The following is a 17499-nucleotide window of genomic DNA, read 5'->3' as shown; positions in this document are numbered from 1 at the left end:
TATATTGATAGTACTCTACTGTCAATCTCTGATTTTCTGATTTTGTTAACTCGGGCTAGTCATCACTGCAGAAAGCAGGGAACTTCCTTAACTGTACTTTAAGTACTCATTCCAAGTACTCTGGAGCTGGAGTTTGCCTTGTGTTGTATGTAAGGCCTGGTATATTACAATGCCCTGCATACATACGTTTGTCTGGTAGGTATGGGTTCCTTCACCTACGTAGTGGTAATACTTGAATCTCCCTTTTAATGCAGGCCCAGCCGTGAGTCGCTTTTCTCTAACTCCACTAGACACAGCTTTCTGCAACAATAAAATCTTGTTTTAGGAGCTAGAACGGCGTTACCGGGAAGAGGTTGGCTGAGGATAGGCAAATACCTCCAGGATTGTTTCTTTGGTATGATTTTCCTTATCTTGGAATGGCACATATACTTCAGTTGTATATTTGATAGTCAAGCTAATTTTTCTTATAAGGGGGATTAGGTCAAATGACTACATTAAATTTTCATTACTGACAGATTCAGGCCATTTCTTAGTTTCTCCCACATGTGCGGGCACGGGCACATTACCACATTTGAGTTTCTAGAAAAACAGTATGCTCACGAATGGTCATATATTCAAGAGAAAACACATCCTTATTTTAAACACTTAACACTTTTATTAAATGAATTTTCATTCATTTAATTTATTTCATTGCATTTAATCTAAATGGACAGTCGAATAAAATATTAACGTTTTTATTATTAAAAACAATCCTTTGGTGTGACTTAGAAGGGAAGGAGTCCTTTTTAATCTCTAGGATGTATACTACTTAAAGGCTACTGAAATACACAGATGGAATGCTCTCCATGTGTGAACAAGAAAGCTCATTGTTTTAACTACTAAAGGGTGTATACAAAAGAAGGTACAGCGAAAACTCAGGCAGGAAGAGCAGTGATAAGCCATATGTTACAACTCACAAAGGCTTGGGTACTATCTCCAAATCAAGGGGATGCTCTTAGCATGCTTAACTGAAGGAGGCTTCCCAGAAAGAATGAAGCAAGGCTTCAGGAAAACGCTCAAAAGTTATCACTATTGATGCAACTCCTTGGACATGCTTGCTGGCCATACTCCTGAGCAAGTTTCCCTGTCCCATACCCTTTTGACTAAAAGCTCATTTACTGCGACATCTTCAATTTGGCACTAGTGGCAAGCCTTGTTCACATGCTATTGTCATCTACCTGTGCAGCTGAAGCTCCTGCCCATTTAAAATGTTACACACTTAGATGTCAGATGCCTACTAGCTGCGTGGACATGAAGCATGGCCAGCAGGGCTTGCCAGCTCTCACTCACGACATCGTGAGAGCGCAGCTCCTCTCTTCATCCCCTCTGCTTCCTCTGCTCTACTTTAATGTTTCTTCAGCTGCTTCTTTTGTGATCTTGCCTTAGGCTCTGAAGGAATCCTGAGTAGCCCTCCCATCTCTCCCAGTCTTCAGGTGCTTGCTGTTCTTCAAAGTGTATACACTTAAATGTCCTACCCTGGGCTGGGACACCTGGAGAGATGCAATGCTCACTTTAGTCACTGGACACTGCCCAGCAGACACACTGAGCACCGACTCCTCAGCTTTGCGGCACTGCAGGGTGCTTCACAGAGGCTCACCGTCCACTTCATCAGCTCCATAGGAAAAGGTAGATGGCTGGCTTTCATCTGTTGATTTAGGAAAGTGAGCCCGAGACTTTGGACTGTAAGTTCCAGCATCATTTTGAACAAAACTGAATTTCTTGACTTCATTATTTTAAAAAAGAACTGTACAAAACACCACGCTAAGGAATGAGAGGAGGGGAAGCTATGATTTATGGCTCTCCATGTAGAGGAGATTTAATTCTGCCTTCTGCTCAATGGCCTATCCATTGTGTGAGCAAAGTCAATAGCAATAATGAAATGTAGACTGAAGGGCTAAATCAATTCCATAAAATGCAATAGAAAGACTAGAGGACTGAGTAAATTTGGAAAGGCTAGAGCCTGCCAGATGAGTGTTTGGACAACAGGTAATTACAAAAATCAATACCTGGATATGAAAACATGACGGGCAGCCATCCATCACAAAGGGGGGAATAATTACTAACAGTCTAGGCTCTAAATAAGGAAGAGAGGACAAAACAAGCCTGCATAGAATTCTTATCAGAGTTTGCACATTCAGGTGTGTCTATGTTCATCCACACATGCATACCTCCACACATGTGCACACCTTCCCGTGTGACAGCAGAAAGGGCGCCTGCTCTACTGCATGTTCTCAGCTCAGAGGAAGTCTTGTCCTCAGTCCTATATCACCCTAGTGTTCCTTCTCATCCAGCTCATGGGAACCAGAGGACAATCGTCATGGCAACTGGGAGTCAAGGATGGGAGGACCAGTGGGAAGGAGATCCATTGATGATATGACCTCTCCTTCAAGAACGAGCTGTTGGAGAAAGCTCCAAACACTTTGAGGTAATACAGGCAGCTCATTGACATGGCAAATGCTAAGAGATAGTAGAGGCAGCTCAATGACATAGCCAAACAAAGAATATATGTGCACATGTGTGCACACACACACACATACATACAGACTGACTCAGACTTCCACAGACTCATGCACACACTGACATATTCAGACATACACAAGAACATCATTCACACTCATATGTGGACAGGCACACACACGTGAACATAGAGAAACTCAAGCCTACATATATACTTACAAGCACACTAGCATTTAACACACACATGTACACACTGACACACACATAGAAGTTCTCACATTCTGATATGGACATACATTCATAAGCTAAAGCTGTAACTTAATATCTTGTGTTCCTAGCCACAGAACAGGGGATGAAGCATGTTTACTCATGAAGCTGTCTGCAAAAATCAAGTCAATCAATCCCACAACCCCCCTCCCCCCAACACACACACACAACACACAGTTTCAGCATCATTAGTTTTTTCCATGGACTCATTTCTGCTTTTGTATCTTTCTCTTTTAAAGTGTCTTTATATTAAAAGTTAATCACACCATTTCCCTGCTTCCTGTTCCTTCACTGCTTTAAAGATAAGCCGAGAGGTTACAGGAGACAATAGCTTCTGTTTCAGATGGCAGGCTTGGCCGCTGGCACAGGAAGCTTCTTCTATCAGATATGATAGACGTGTTGGTTACCCTTCGCTGCACTGCCTTTGTCCACCACAGGGCACAGAGGGTAATTCTGATATAGCTACATGAGTTTGAGATCTACTGTAAGGCTGCATGGTAGCCAGCAGGCCTTGAGGCCAGTCCACAGAGCACGTGCGCGAGCTAGTGCGACAAGCAAGTACACATTTCCCCGGGCCATGGTGCCTGTGCCGCCTGACTGGATAGCTTCCTTTTCTAAAAGCTTAAAAGCTGCCACTTCTCTCTGTCCCTTCTGTCCCTCATCCAAGCAACCTGATAGAAAGCACATCCTTCCCCTTCAACAGAGCAGGAGATTTGAACCAGAGGAAGCCTCGTCTATTGGTAAGAACCCACTGCCCAACCACTCAGTACTAAGCCAGTGTCTTTTCCAAAGCTCCTGCAAGCCAGTTGTGGACTAGGCGAGAGCCACTCTGTTCACTCCTGAGAGTCTCGGCATGTGAGCAACACGCCTTGCTACACATTCCTGGGTGTGAATGACATTAGCAATCTCAATACCAGCACTGGATTGGGGGCAGAAACCCAGCTGGCTTGGGACTGACATGCCAAGTGCTCCTGAATCATTCTGTTGCCAACAACAGAATGAAAGATGTTCCTGGTCTCGAAACTCAAAAGCTCTACTGCTCAGAACATTGTCAGTACACGATCCATAATCAGGAGCCTGCCCTTCACTTTTGCAGAATGGTTGGGTATGGAGGAGCTATCAAAGCAGGGATCCTACGATGGTGTCTATATGTCATAACAGTTTAGTGTGATTTAGGTCATCTTAATAGTATAGGCACAGTTTTACATGCTAAATTTACCCTTGATGGTCAATATATTTCCTTGTCTAAACTTTGTCTATCTTAGCATCTGAGGTCAGGTAATTATGTGCTATGTGTATGTGCCTCGTGGATCACAGGAGGGTCTGTGGTGTTCCTAGTCTCTCCCCTCTGGTAACTAGGTCCATTACTAAATCACTCTCCAATTGTGACAGTTCAAAATGTCTCCAGCCACCAACATAACTGAAGGACCAAACTGGATTGCTGAGAACTACAAACACATGCGTTTTTACCAATGATAGGCACAAACCAACTTCTTAAATGAAAATCTGCTGGCTGACATACTTCCAAAAGCAAGCAAGACAAAAATCCAAAATAAATTGCAATGGCATCCTCAGATCTTTTCCTTCCATTTAAAGTTGCTAACATGTTACAGAGATGACTGACTCATTACAGTTTATAAAATATTTTGAAAATTTGATTACTCAGCTGCTTGCCTGCGAACGTGTATACTTTATCCAGAAAAAAAAAAAAGAATTTGAGCTAGCTGCAATGATCATGGTAATTTCCCAGAAATAAAATACACTACAATGTACATTGCACCTTAGGGCATTCCACAAACATGGGGCATTTTTAAACAACCATTTATGTGATGGACACAGACAATAATCTCTTTAATGGATCACATATATCCATATTATATCCACTACTGCTTTTGGAAACAGCTCAGAACAGTTGGTTATGTAGTAAACCCTACAGTGATCATCCTCCTAACAAGTTCTCAAAGATAGATGGGCCATCGTGAATCCTGACTATAATTTGAGGAGATAACAATTGATGTCTTGCATTTTTTTGGTCTTGGGAGACAGATTATTTCCAAAGACAGAATTAGGGAGAGGAAGACAAATCATAGCAACATCAGGCACCGAAAACTCTGCTTCTCAGCTTTAGTAAGGACAGATATGTCTGGTCCTTTGTCCTCAGTATTCAAACAGGAAGGGGGCATACACACATACACGTGCAATTAACTCCAATAAAAAGTGCTGTGCCTCAGTCTCAAAGATGTATCTACATGTTGACAATGGGAGCTTGTAATTTTCATTTTTCCTGTATTTTTTCTGTCGGGCATGACTCTGATCATGTCTGAGTGCTTATGAACCCAACACCATTCACTCGGCGATGCCGTGGGCACTTACCTCTGCCTTAATTTTATTGTCTCCGAAACAGAGGTGTTGCAGGTAAGCTGCAGCGTTGGACTGGACGGAAGGAAACTGGTGCTGTAGCATCTGTATCACTTCAGGCAGCTCCGGGTCTCTCCATCCAAACTCCCTGGATGAATGGAAGCAGGAGACCATGAGGGATAGCCCAGCACACTGTCCTACTAGCATCCACTAAATGTGCTTAACAGAGACGATAGACAACATCTTACAACTGTTTGTGCTTCCTCATGCACAGATAGGTCCAGTGCAGGCAGCATTTCTGAAAAGATCTTTGGCACCAGCTTTTAAGTATCCATATGAATATATGTTTATACTCCATGAAGATTACAGACATGTGATTTGAACTTCCTGAAAATGTATGAAAGATTGGAAAAATACGAAATAAAACGCTCTCCATGTTTTTTTTTTTTTAACTAGCGCTCAGATGGGGAGAAGATACGTTTCTCTAATATGTGACTTCAAAAGGAAGGCATATAGCTTTTGCCTCAATTATCAGATGAGAAAAATAATGGGTATAATCCAAAATGTCACAACGGCAGGTGAGCATGCTGATACTATTCTATTATTGTTATTTTTCATAATATCTTCTTCAAAAAGAGGCCGTCGCCAACACTAGAAAGTAATTCAGGTATGTAAAGCCTTTTAAGGGACAAAATGAAACAAAGGGGGAATAGACTTCTCTATCTGAGGTTGCAAGTGTAGCAGTCTGATGACACTTTGAAGGGAAATCATTCCAGCAGCTATTTGATGCATATTAACAAATTCTATGTGTCCTGTCTTTCTTTTTGTATTCTTTTCCTTATAAGAAGTAAAAATCAGTCCAAGAAAGTGGCTGTTTATTTACTTTCAAGGTAATATTCTCCGAAATATTTACGTCTATTCTAAAACTCATTTTTTTAACTGTTCATAAGAATGTTCTTCTATAAAATTACTCAGCTCCCTCTGGTAGACCATGTTGCCAGTAGGGAAAAAAAAACCCTCTGTGGGTTCTATTCTTACAGCAGAGAGCTGATTTTTTAACAGAGAACTAAAAAGGAGCCTCTTAGACCACAGATAAAAACCTGACCTCATAAGTCACAGTGAGGACTATTTATCTGGAAGATGGACTCGGGGAAAGATGGGGTGACTTTGCAGCCACTCTTGCTCCTGGTGCAGTGACTCAGAAGCCTACAGCTGACTGCTGCAGGTCAACGCTGTTGCCTGAGCATAGGAGTCATGAAAAAATGAGTCAGAGAAGAGAGAGACAGAGGTTAAAAGTTTCTTGGCAAATCCTAACCTGTTCTTTTTATCTTTCCTTTATCACAGCTGGTAGAGCTGTCGAGCAAACCCCAAAGCATGTTGGTGCTGAAGACAAATGAAGCAGAAAGGTTTCTGAAGATGGCTAGCTTTTATTGGTGTCGATAAAGCATTTGATTTCACAGTGTGGGAAGACTTCAATAAACTTGCATTCTGTCTTCTGCTGACACATTTCTCAAAAGAAATATAACACACATTTGTTGAAAATATGCCTTCATCAAATGAAGGAGAGAAAATATGCCCAGGGGATTACTGAGGAAAATAACTATAGGTCAAAAATTGAGAAGTCAGTTTTCCTATCAACTTAATTTCCATTTGTTGCATATATCCAAATCACCTCTGTAAAGTTAAAAAAAAATTACCGTACTCAAATACTAGCCCAGTAGAATTATCTGCCTTATGTAAATGAAGCCTAAATCTATAGAGAACCCATAAATGAAACTTCCATGAAAAGATACTGCGTGGCTAAGATGAATTTACGTAAACTTACACTTTCAGAAAGCAATTAGTAAAAATCTCATTCCAGCATATTTTATTAGCCAGATGGTGATTGGTCTATTAGGCAATGGCTTATGGGACGTGAGCATACATCAAGGACACCTTTTGAGCAAGAGCTCCAGGAAGGAAGTCTTAGGGTTTCCTGAACATCTGTGTGTTCATGCATCTATGTAGGTGCACGTGCGTATGTGCACACACAAACACACACACACACACACCAGACTCAGATGTTGCAGATGACTATCCCGAAGCCTTGTGATTCCATAAGACCTCCAAACTGTTCTCTGACAGGTCAAAGAAAGGCTGGGCAGCTTCCTCACCCCACATCCTCAGGCCTCTGGGATCACCTCCCACCTCAATGCTCTTCTAGACAGTCCAGTGTGGATCTGACTGCACTTCCCTGGTTCAAACCCTCCAAAGATTTCAATGTCTTGATGAGAGGCATGGATATCCCCTAGTCCCTTCTATACTCTGCCGGATCTGTACACTGCTATAGAGCGGGGACACTGGCTATGTGGATGCCCACTGAGCCCATCTGTCGGAGTGAGATAATAATTCCTACCTTAGAGTACAGGTGGGATGGTTAGCAATAATAGTTACAGCTGGCACCCAGTGTGGGCCCTCTAGAAATGTCAGGGATTCCATATAACTAGATGAAGAGAGAAGAATAATAAATAAGAACCATCTATAACTCCTAGAATGTGAACTCATAACTCTCATTTGTTACTGGGCTTTATCCTGGAAATGTTAATGGAACCGGAGAATATGCAAATGTAACCTTTTCTCCATTAAAGTTTGTCACACAGACCAACAATATTGTGACTACCCTCTCACTCATGTATGGACTGTCTGCCTTGTTAAGATCACAAGGCTCAGCACAGAGCTAAATAGCTAGCAGTTTTGAAATTCTTTACTATGTTGTCATGCTGGGTTGGCGAGCTGTCACAACATTTTATCAAGATCCTCTGTTCCCAAAGGAATCTGAGGACAACCTGGTCCTCACAATTCAAATTTCCCTTCTAGTAAAGCTTCCTGTTAGACACCTTTCCTTTGACTGCAGCATGAATAACTTCAGTGGTGCCTGTTTAGACTAAATGTCAAAAATCTCAATCATCTGTGCATGTGTTCACGTACATGTGTTGGTGTATACATACAAATATAGATGTGCAAGCACACATATGTGTAAGTGTGTAGAAACCAGAAGTCAGTATTAGGTGATCTCCTCAATTGCCCTCCTCTTTGCTTTTTTTGAGACAGCTGTTCAGTGACCCATTGACTCGATTGGGCTGGTTGGCCAATCAGCTAGGAAGATTCTTACTCCCAGGCTCTGACCTCACTGGACCTGGTTACTATACCCACTTTCTGTTTTCGTGGGAACACTTGGAATCCAAGTTCAGTTCCTTAGATTTGTAGGGCAGGCACTTTATGATCTAAGCTATCTCTTTTAGGCCCAGGATCATTACAAACTTTTGAACTCTAAAAGTTTAAAGACTCTACTAATTTTAACTTTTAGATCCAGAACTGTGTGGTAGGCTGTTTTGTTCTTTATTTCACTTTATCTGGGAGAAGTTGAGAGTGGTTCAGAGGTGATGGAATTAGAGAGTAGGCAGAAGGCTTTCATTAATAATAAAAAGGAGATATTTCCATTTTCACTAACTAAAGTGAAGTTATCTGATGATATTCACATGAAAGAATTAATGACGTCCACTTTATTCCTGAGTAGTCTGCAATCCCAAACAAAAACCTGCCAAAAACCTGCTAATTATATTTTAAAAAATTTTTACTTTGATATAAATAGTACCAGAATTAGGAGCATTTAGAAAGAAAGTGAATTGTTATAATTTTGTACAGAGAAGTTGCTTTCTTCACACTGTACAGTTTTCATAAAATGGATTCACCCAGTCATATCACAAGCACGCATTCACTCTGCAATGACACTTGGGTTCAGTATCATGACTGGGCCAGCTACCCACATGTGTCTAGGTCATGAGGGCTATTATAAGTAACCATGACAATAGGAAATAACAAAAATGTAAAGATATATTTTTTATATTTAAATGAAATAACTGAATTACACTAGGAAATCAAGAGAGACTTGTCTGTAACATTCTGTACCTGTCCCTGGGTAGATGACGTGGTGATTTTAATGAGAATGTCCTCTGTAAGATCAGACACGGGAGGATATGGCCCCCAATTAATGGAACAATTTGGGAAAATTAGGAAGTGTGGACTTGTTGGAGGAGGTGTTTCACTGGGGGCTGGGCTGTGAGCTTTCAGAAGCCCATCCCAACCTGTTAGCTTTTTCTCTTTCTGTGCTCTGCTTTCGATAAAGATGTAAGTTCTCAGCTACTGCTCCAGCACCATGACTGCCTGCCTGCTGTCATGATTCCCACTGTGCTGGTCACAGACTTTGATCTTCTGAAACCATAAGCCCCAAATAAATTCATTCTTTTATACGTTGCCTTGACAATAGCAATACAAAAGGAAGGAAAAAAGGAAGGAAGGAAGGAAGGAAGGAAGGAAGGAAAAAAAGAAGGGAGGGAGGGAAGGAAGGAGGGAGGAGGGAGGGAGAGAGGGAGGAAGGAGATATTATGGGAAGTCACACCACAGCCTCTGACATCCCCCAAGCCCGAACTGTTGGGGTCAGGGAGTGCTTCCTTATCTGGAAAAATACACGATGCTGATGTGATGTAGTGAAGGGCTCTATGAGGGAAGGAACACTTGCCACAGAAGGTGACAGTGGTACCTTGAGATAAGATGGGCTCACATCTTCAGAATGGACAAAAGGATCAAGCGTAATGGGGTGTCTGGAGAGCAGAGCTCTGGAGTTTTCAAAGGTAAGGGAGGAGATTTTCCTTTAGAAGGGACACTAGTAACCCTGACTCCTTGGCTGCAGCATGGTGTACCTAACTTTGGATAGCGGTGTGCTGTTTTAAGTCCCTGAATATTGTACTGATTTGTAGTAACAGCAAGGAATGAATTCTGAAGTATAGATCACTAAAGCACAACCCTGGGAAGCCTGAGAGACTCCCCTCTATTAGGGCAAAGGGGTAGAGATAATTGCTTGATATACCACAAGGAACAAAACCTCTAAAACTAATCCTGAGTGTCTTACCTGTCATGTCCAAGTATGAGCATAGATTATTGACATCCTGTGACTTCTTTACCACCTCTCAGGTATCTATGTATTTGTAATCATAGTTTTCTTAATCTCTATTTTATTTCTATAACTTTGTAGGCTTAACTTCTTGTATGTCCATGCCTACATGCCTGCTTTGTCTTAAGATCCACCCACAAATCTATCTACTCCTTCTGGCAGGGTTTATTTGCATATCCATAGAGTATCTGGTCATTGAGGTTGACCAGAGTTCTTTTGTTCTTTTTTGTCTTGAGGAACTTACTCTCAAACAGTAACTGAAAATTAACTGTCAAAAGAGTAAATCAGCTTCTTTAAAAGATTGTGGCATATGTATGGTGTGTTAAGTAGTGTTTCTCCAAATTCATGCCAACTGAAATGTTAGAAAGATGGAGTTAAGGTAAAGATTAAGAAAAGATCATTCAGGAATGTGTCTATGGAAAGCATCGTTATAAAAGACAGAAACAGAGATATAGAGAGAAGGCAGATGTGAACATAGAGGCAGAAATGGTGGATGATGCAAGCCAAAAATGTGAATGTCTCCTGACAGCACAGGAGACAGGTCCAGACTCCGTATCACCTATGGAAAGAGCCAGCTCCGCCAAAGCCTTAGGTTTGGCCATCCTACGTTCTAGATGGTAAGAAATTGGTTCCCGGTTTTTGTTTTGTTTTGTTTGTTTGTCATTTGTGTCACTATGTTACAGTGACTACAAGGCATTCATATAACTGTGCCTGGGACATTAAAACAGTGAAACAAAAGGTCACCATGTAGGCCTGTGAAGTTCGGGGGTACGATCATCATACACACAGAGTCTGAGATGATGCTAAATAAAAAGATCCTGGGGCAGGAGTATGCACAACATATCAGAGAGAAGGCAAGAAGGGCAGTGGGTGAAGGAGAACAAGACGTGAGCCTCAGTAGGTGAGATCAAAGTGATCCACACACAGGAGGACATGTCAACCAGTGTAGCCCTTGACTTCTGCATGGAGAGGCCATTGGAATGTATTAATCTGGCTCACAGTTTGAAAGGACCACTTCAATGGGGGTTGTATGCATATGCTAAAATTCACAGTCTGCAGGGAAAAGTATTGATTACCCTTTGACTTGGCTGAATTTATGAAAGAATCCTCCTGATCCTTATGCCTGCTCTGTTGAAAACAGAGACTACTCTGTTGAAAACAGAGACTGACTGCATGGAAGTGGGGAGTGTGGCAGAGGAAAGCACTCCAGAGGACTGAGAGGCAAATACTGAGAGGGAGTACTGAGAAGCAAGTACTGAGAGGGAGTACTGAGAGGCAAGTACTGAGAGGGAGTACTGAGAGGCAAGTACTGAGAGGGAGTACTGAGAGGCAAGTACTGAGGAGTACTAAGAGGCAAGTACTGAGAGGGAGTACTGAGAGGGATCCGGTGCTTGGTACAGGCAGAGCCATCAGGAAAACATGTTGCTTAGGGGAGGTCACTTGCTAGCCTCTGTGATCTATCACTTCAGATAAGGATGGCTAAGTTTGAAATAACATGTTTCCTAGTGGCTGCTGAAGTAAAGAAAGACCAACAGTATAATAACGAGAAAACTTGATTTTTCTGAACTATTTAGACTCCAAATATTTGACTTCAAGCTTAGCCAGTCATGGGCTTTTTCTTTGAGTTCAGTTTATTAAGAATTGACAAGGAAAAAAAAAAGGAAAAAAAATAAAAAAACAATAAAAAAAGAGGAAAAATAAAATGGAAGAATAAGCAAAATTAATGCTGTCATTTACCATCTTTAATTACATGTAGTTTAAAAATCAACAAATTTTTGCTTCTAATAAAGACCTAAATATTCTAAAAGATCATGAGGCTGTAAAAGATATACACATTCATTATGTAATACCTCTGTGATATGTTAATGGACCTTAAATGCTAGTTATACGTTCATTAATGTTAGTAAATGGGTTCAGTTCTAAATATTCCATGAGGAAAATTTAATTTCACACATATATTATATGTGTGAGTGTGTGTGTGAAAGAGAGAGAGAAAGAGAGAGAGAGAGAGAGAGAGAGAGAGAGAGAGAGAGAGAGAGGGAGAGAGAGAGAGAGAACTTTGTTGTCTTAGCTAGTCACAAAGGTTTCCTTTGGTAAAGATGCTCAATGAAGAAAGTATCATTATGTCATGAAATTTACCTTAGGAATTATAATGACTTCATGGAGAATGCTTAGATTCTGCCTCTAGGCCCAAAGAAAATTGCCTGAACCCTTATGTCTTAATGGAGAAGAAGGTATCTGAGGCTTGGTATTCTTGTGTTAGGAATGCAGGATTTAAGGATTTGGATCAACAGTTTTTCCTTAATAATTTGAGAATAAACAGTCAGGAAGCCTTGGTCTCCTTTGGAATGTTTATGTGTGGATATTTTTTTTTGTATGTGATACCCATGTATATATGCATATTCATGTATATATGTATGTTGTTCACAGATACATCCCCATAATACTTGACTATATATTGTATATGTATGTATATATGTATTTTCATATAACGTGCATACACATATATTTTTAAAGGATATTATATAGTAGACTAAAAATACTACATATAGGTCTTAACTGCCTAGTTATGTGTTGAACAAGGACAACCATAGACATGCTAAAGTAGACTTAAAAAGCCAATGAGGCCTCAATCCTCTACAAAAATCTACAGGCAACTAAGGGACATTGAAGCAAAAGAAATAGCTTTTCTTGGAGACTAGCAAATCAATTGATCATCCAATACCAAGCAGTCAAACCTGAAAACACATATCCAAGTAATGTTACTCAGAATTAGCAACTTACATTTCTATATTTAGGAATACATATATATGTCTATGTATATATGTATATGTATATCTCAAAAATTAATGAAAAAGAAGACATGGATTTGAAAGAGAGCAAGGGGAGTTGTGGGAAGGTTTATGATGGAGGAAAGTGAAGAAAAGGGGGAATAATACCTTTTAAACTCAAAAAAGTAATTAAAAAAACAGATTAAGTAGCCATGTCATCTGCCAGTTCTCAGTACAAAGTGGTGCATTTGATTAATCTTACTTAGGAAAGCTTGGAGCTTCTCTTAGAAGGCAAAATGATGTGGCTAGACACACTTTAATTACAAGACCTTCCTTGCAATTCCGCCCTGGGCTTTGTGAATCCGGACATAAAAATCTGTTTGTTCTATGACACCTGTCATAGTATATTTACCATGGAAGTCATAAACACAAGCGTAGGAGCTTTGAGGTCACCTGCTGCCCTGAGTTTGGCCTCAGCTACTAGATTACATAACCGTATCTATTGTTATGTTGACTCTTAAAAAATATCTACATGCTACAAGCATGCGTCCCACACATACATTTACTTTTGTCATCATACTTCAGTTCTCTAAAGTATGTTATCTCTACTTAAGAGAACATCCAGGAGAGAAACTCCCTTAATGAAAATCGCATGAGAATCTAACCAGATCTGCCGTAAAACTGTAAAACTGTCAGCCTCTAATCCTTGCTTTGAGATTACTGTCAACAACTGAGGAGGCAGAATTATATACAATGAAATGCATGCAACCCAAGAAAGAAGATAGCACATTTGGGTACATACGGGTTACTTTTCTAGTGAATATAGATGCTACCTGGTCGTGCACTGGAAGAGTAAACTTCAAAAACACATTTTTAATCCCATTAGTGCCACTTCAATGTACCTAACCAAGACTACCAGCTCATATCTGTGGTTGAAAACAGTTGGGCTTTAGTGCTCTTCACATGAAGAACCTATGTCACAGAGACTTTGGGGCATGTCTCTATGCTGGTGCAGGGAAAGATTGTCAGGATGTGGCTGTATTGGTGCCCTGGTAGAATCGTTTATTTCTACATTGGCTGTCCATACATGCACAGATACTATGCTTGTGTGCCTTAAGAACCCTTACCAAGAAGAGAGAAGAGAACAGCACTCATCCTGAGGTTTAAAGAACCTTACCAAGAAGAGAGAAGAGAACAGCGCTCACCCTGTGACTGACAGAACCTCACCCATAAGAGAGAAGAGAATAGCACTTACCCTGTGACTGACACAGAAGTATCAGTCATTCAGGTAGCACAGAAAGACTGGTGTTCACATTTATGTTTTAGATGACATGCCTATTTGTTCTCAGACATGATTATGGAGTGTGTGGCTTTTGTTAGACAGTCACCTTGCCTGTGGTTGGTGAGCTACAAAACCTTTAGTGCTTAACGTAACAGCTCCAAGACCAGTCCATGGTGGAAACTGCCAGGACCCTACTCCCACCTCACAGTCCAGGCTGAGGCTGCCCAGAGAAGAGATCTTGGTAGAATAGGAAGAAAGAAGGAAATGCCACCTAGAAACATCCCACTCTAGAGCCATGTGCCTCCATTCAAGTATTATGCTGGCAGCTAAAGTTACGTCTCCAAAGCCCTCGGCACATCATAGCAATGCTACAACTTTTATAAAGGAAGGAACTCAAGTGAAGGAGTTGCTTGGTCACTGAGAAGCCACACTGCTCGAATAAAATGTCTTTCTTCTTGATATTGCTGTTTCTTGAAATGTTGCGGTCAGTCTGACAGCTCCTAAAGGGTGATTGATTCACAGATCACATTATTGTAGCTTGAGACCAGTAAGACTAAGTGTCAGTGGTGGTCAGCTGCTTGGACAGGAGAGCACAAAGGCCCCTGTTTAAGTAAGTCTGCAGCCTGGTGCAAGCAAGCAAGCAAGCAAGCAAGCAAGCAAGCAAGCAAGCAAGCACCCAAGAAACAGACAGCTGAAATACATCCATCTAAGCTCAATTGGATTCCTAATATTCATTCTTCATATTAGAAGGATACAGTGGTCACCAAGTCAGCATGTACAATTTCTTCTCACTACCGGCATCAAATGCAGGGGAATTTTTTCATGACATTTTCTTTGATCCAATCCTAGTGCTTTTTTTTTAACCAATAAATCTATTAACTTACATCCATACCCAATGTCTGGATTCTTCTAAAGATACTATAAGAAGAATATTATCTCCCATCAGTGTGAATCAGATAAGCAACAGTGGGTGTCCATGGATGGATGGGGAGAGTCAATGCGGTGTGCAGGAGCGGGGAGCTGTCCATGGTCGGAAAATGGAACATGTACGCAAACATCTTGTCAAGCTATGATAACAATCATAAATAAGGCTTGTTTTTAAAACATAGTGTCCACTTATTTTACTCTTCTCCTTGTTAATAAGTTCCTAAGCATGGCTTAGGTACACCTTAGGGGTGTGCCTAACCTCGCAGAACGGCTCTGATTAATTTGAAAGTTAACTAAAAGTTTGCAAATCCGTTTGGAGGCCACTTTTGGTATCGTTGTCACAGTAGTTACAACTTATGACAGGCAGTGGTAACCAGACAGATGAAGGAAGTTTCACTGCAGGGGAAAGGAAAAATGGCAGACAAACACATCATGAATGTGTATATTGTATCTGTCATTTTTCTCAATAGTTAAGACGGAAGCTTTTCATCCACGAGAATGACATAGTTTTCAGCTCGCCTCCTAAGCGCTTGTGTGAAGGTCCTCAGACTAAGCACGGTGGCTCTTTGGGGACATTGTTTGAGGCAACTGCTGCACAGGCAGGCGTGTGGAATTCTACATTTCATTAGTGTGAAGTGACTGAATAAAGGGCGCAGCAAACTCCAGCTGCTTTTGATCTGGTGGCACTAAGTAGTCCCTAAATAGGACTGGTGACAGGGTCCTTGGTGGCTCAGTGCTTCATGCCAGTATGTCTGGCTGAGAGTTTCATTTATTCGGTGGTTGGTCCCAACAACATAAGAACCACCAATGTTCCACAAAGTTAAAGGGTTTTGACACCAAACAACTGAAATCTTGCAGAGGTTGTATTGCCTTTCTTTCCTCCTCTCTACTGATAGCAATTCTTGTTTTTTTGTTTTGTTTTTTTTTTATCATAGAAACCTCTGCAAACCAAGTCTGCAAAGTGATAACTTAATTAAAAAACAAAGAAAACAAAAACAAGTCATAATCAGAATTTGAACTGTACTAATGAAGTTCGTATGAATGTTACTGCATTCTTAGTGTCATTATAGTGTCTTGAAATACTTAAAATAAACCACTGTCCCTTTGAAATGTCTGCATGTCCCTGAGAAAACGTAGTACTAGGAGCAATCATGGAACAAGGACATGCCAAAGAATTATTAAGTTGTAGTGAAGACCTAGCACAATGAAGGGCTTGCTTGTTGGAGGAACAAGCTTCTGAACAGAAGTCAGTCTTGTAAAGTTTAATTTTAGAGGTTTAATTGAATGACTCACCAGATAAGTCAGCTGAATGTAAATATTTGTCCACTGGGGGAACACAGATTTTCATTAATTCCGAGAAGTTTCTTCTGATTATGTTTTTGAAATATGCCATTCATGGTAGTGAAGGACACACATCAGAGCATTTCTTAATGAGTACAGAAACAGAAGCTAAGGCCGTTTTAAGGTGGTCTCTGCACACTTGCCTCCAGGGCCCGTTCTTCTTCTCCCTCTTTTCTCGGGGTGCTGGGGCAGCAAGGGTTGGGGGAGGGGGAAGCTTGGCAACTGAGGGCTCTGTGTGAGCCCACACCCCTTCCTAAGAATTCACCAACCATCTCACCTACATGGAGGTGCACATCGCACCAAATCAGGCAAGGAGTCTTTAGTAACTCTCTGCCTCCTTCAACTGTGTCAGGAAAATACCTAGGCACTAGAAGGAGGGGGTCATTCCAACCTGGACTGGTTTGGGGGTATATATGCAGTAAGACAAACTTTGTTCTCTGTGTGAACTTTTAGGGGAAAACTCCTAGTTAACATTTTTTGGCTTCAGCGACTGGTCGTGGATATGATTCAAGTGAGATGCACCATGGGAAGAAAAGCTTCCATGAGTCAAGCCTGTCAATCAAGGCAGAAAACCACCTCCTTGGCAATCAGCTCCTCCCCTGGCTAGACCCACAAGTGCCTAGCAGTAACTCGCTGCTCTTGGTACTCTAGCTCAAGGGACCTGATGCTCCTCTGCAGTGTGTACTGTGCTGTCTCCTTAACTACAACGTCTTGCTGTTTGCGATTTATATGCCCTGTTCTAGTTCTTTCAATCAGATGCCTCCTCAAACCTGGACACACCAGACAGAGACCCCTGGTAACCAGATAGTACAAGCATCATGCGATGCTCACGACAAAGCTCCACTTCAGCGGCAGCTGTTGGCGAAAACACTTCTTTGATTACATACAACATGCTCTGCACAGTGTAAAATTGGACTTAACATCTTCAACCTTATATTTGCTCTGAAGGGCTTTCCTTCATGCCCATTCTTTGCCCTTTCTCCAGAGCCTTTGATGGGCTGCGATGAACTTAGATTGCAGAGAGAGAGAGAGAGAGAGAGAGAGAGAGAGAGAGAGAGAGAGAGAGA

The 17499-nt window shown here is 41.2% G+C and overlaps 1 protein-coding gene across 5 annotated transcripts in view; it reads right to left on the bottom strand.

Moving 5' to 3' along the window:
• Ctnnd2 (catenin delta 2) overlaps positions 1-17499 on the bottom strand; it is an 810313-nt gene that overhangs the window by 232599 nt on the left and 560215 nt on the right. For all 5 annotated transcript variants that reach the window (XM_028767562.1, XM_028767558.1, XM_028767559.1 and 2 more), the window contains one exon: positions 5137-5269. In XM_028767562.1, the coding sequence (XP_028623395.1) occupies positions 5137-5269 (133 nt within the window). The remainder of the gene's footprint in view (positions 1-5136; positions 5270-17499) is intronic.

Source organism: Grammomys surdaster, unplaced genomic scaffold (assembly GCF_004785775.1).
Source record: "Grammomys surdaster isolate TR1022 unplaced genomic scaffold, NIH_TR_1.0 174, whole genome shotgun sequence".
Taxonomy (NCBI): Eukaryota; Metazoa; Chordata; class Mammalia; order Rodentia; family Muridae; genus Grammomys; species Grammomys surdaster.
Note: the sequence above shows the minus strand (reverse complement) of the source record. Positions and strands in the feature narration are given on the sequence as shown.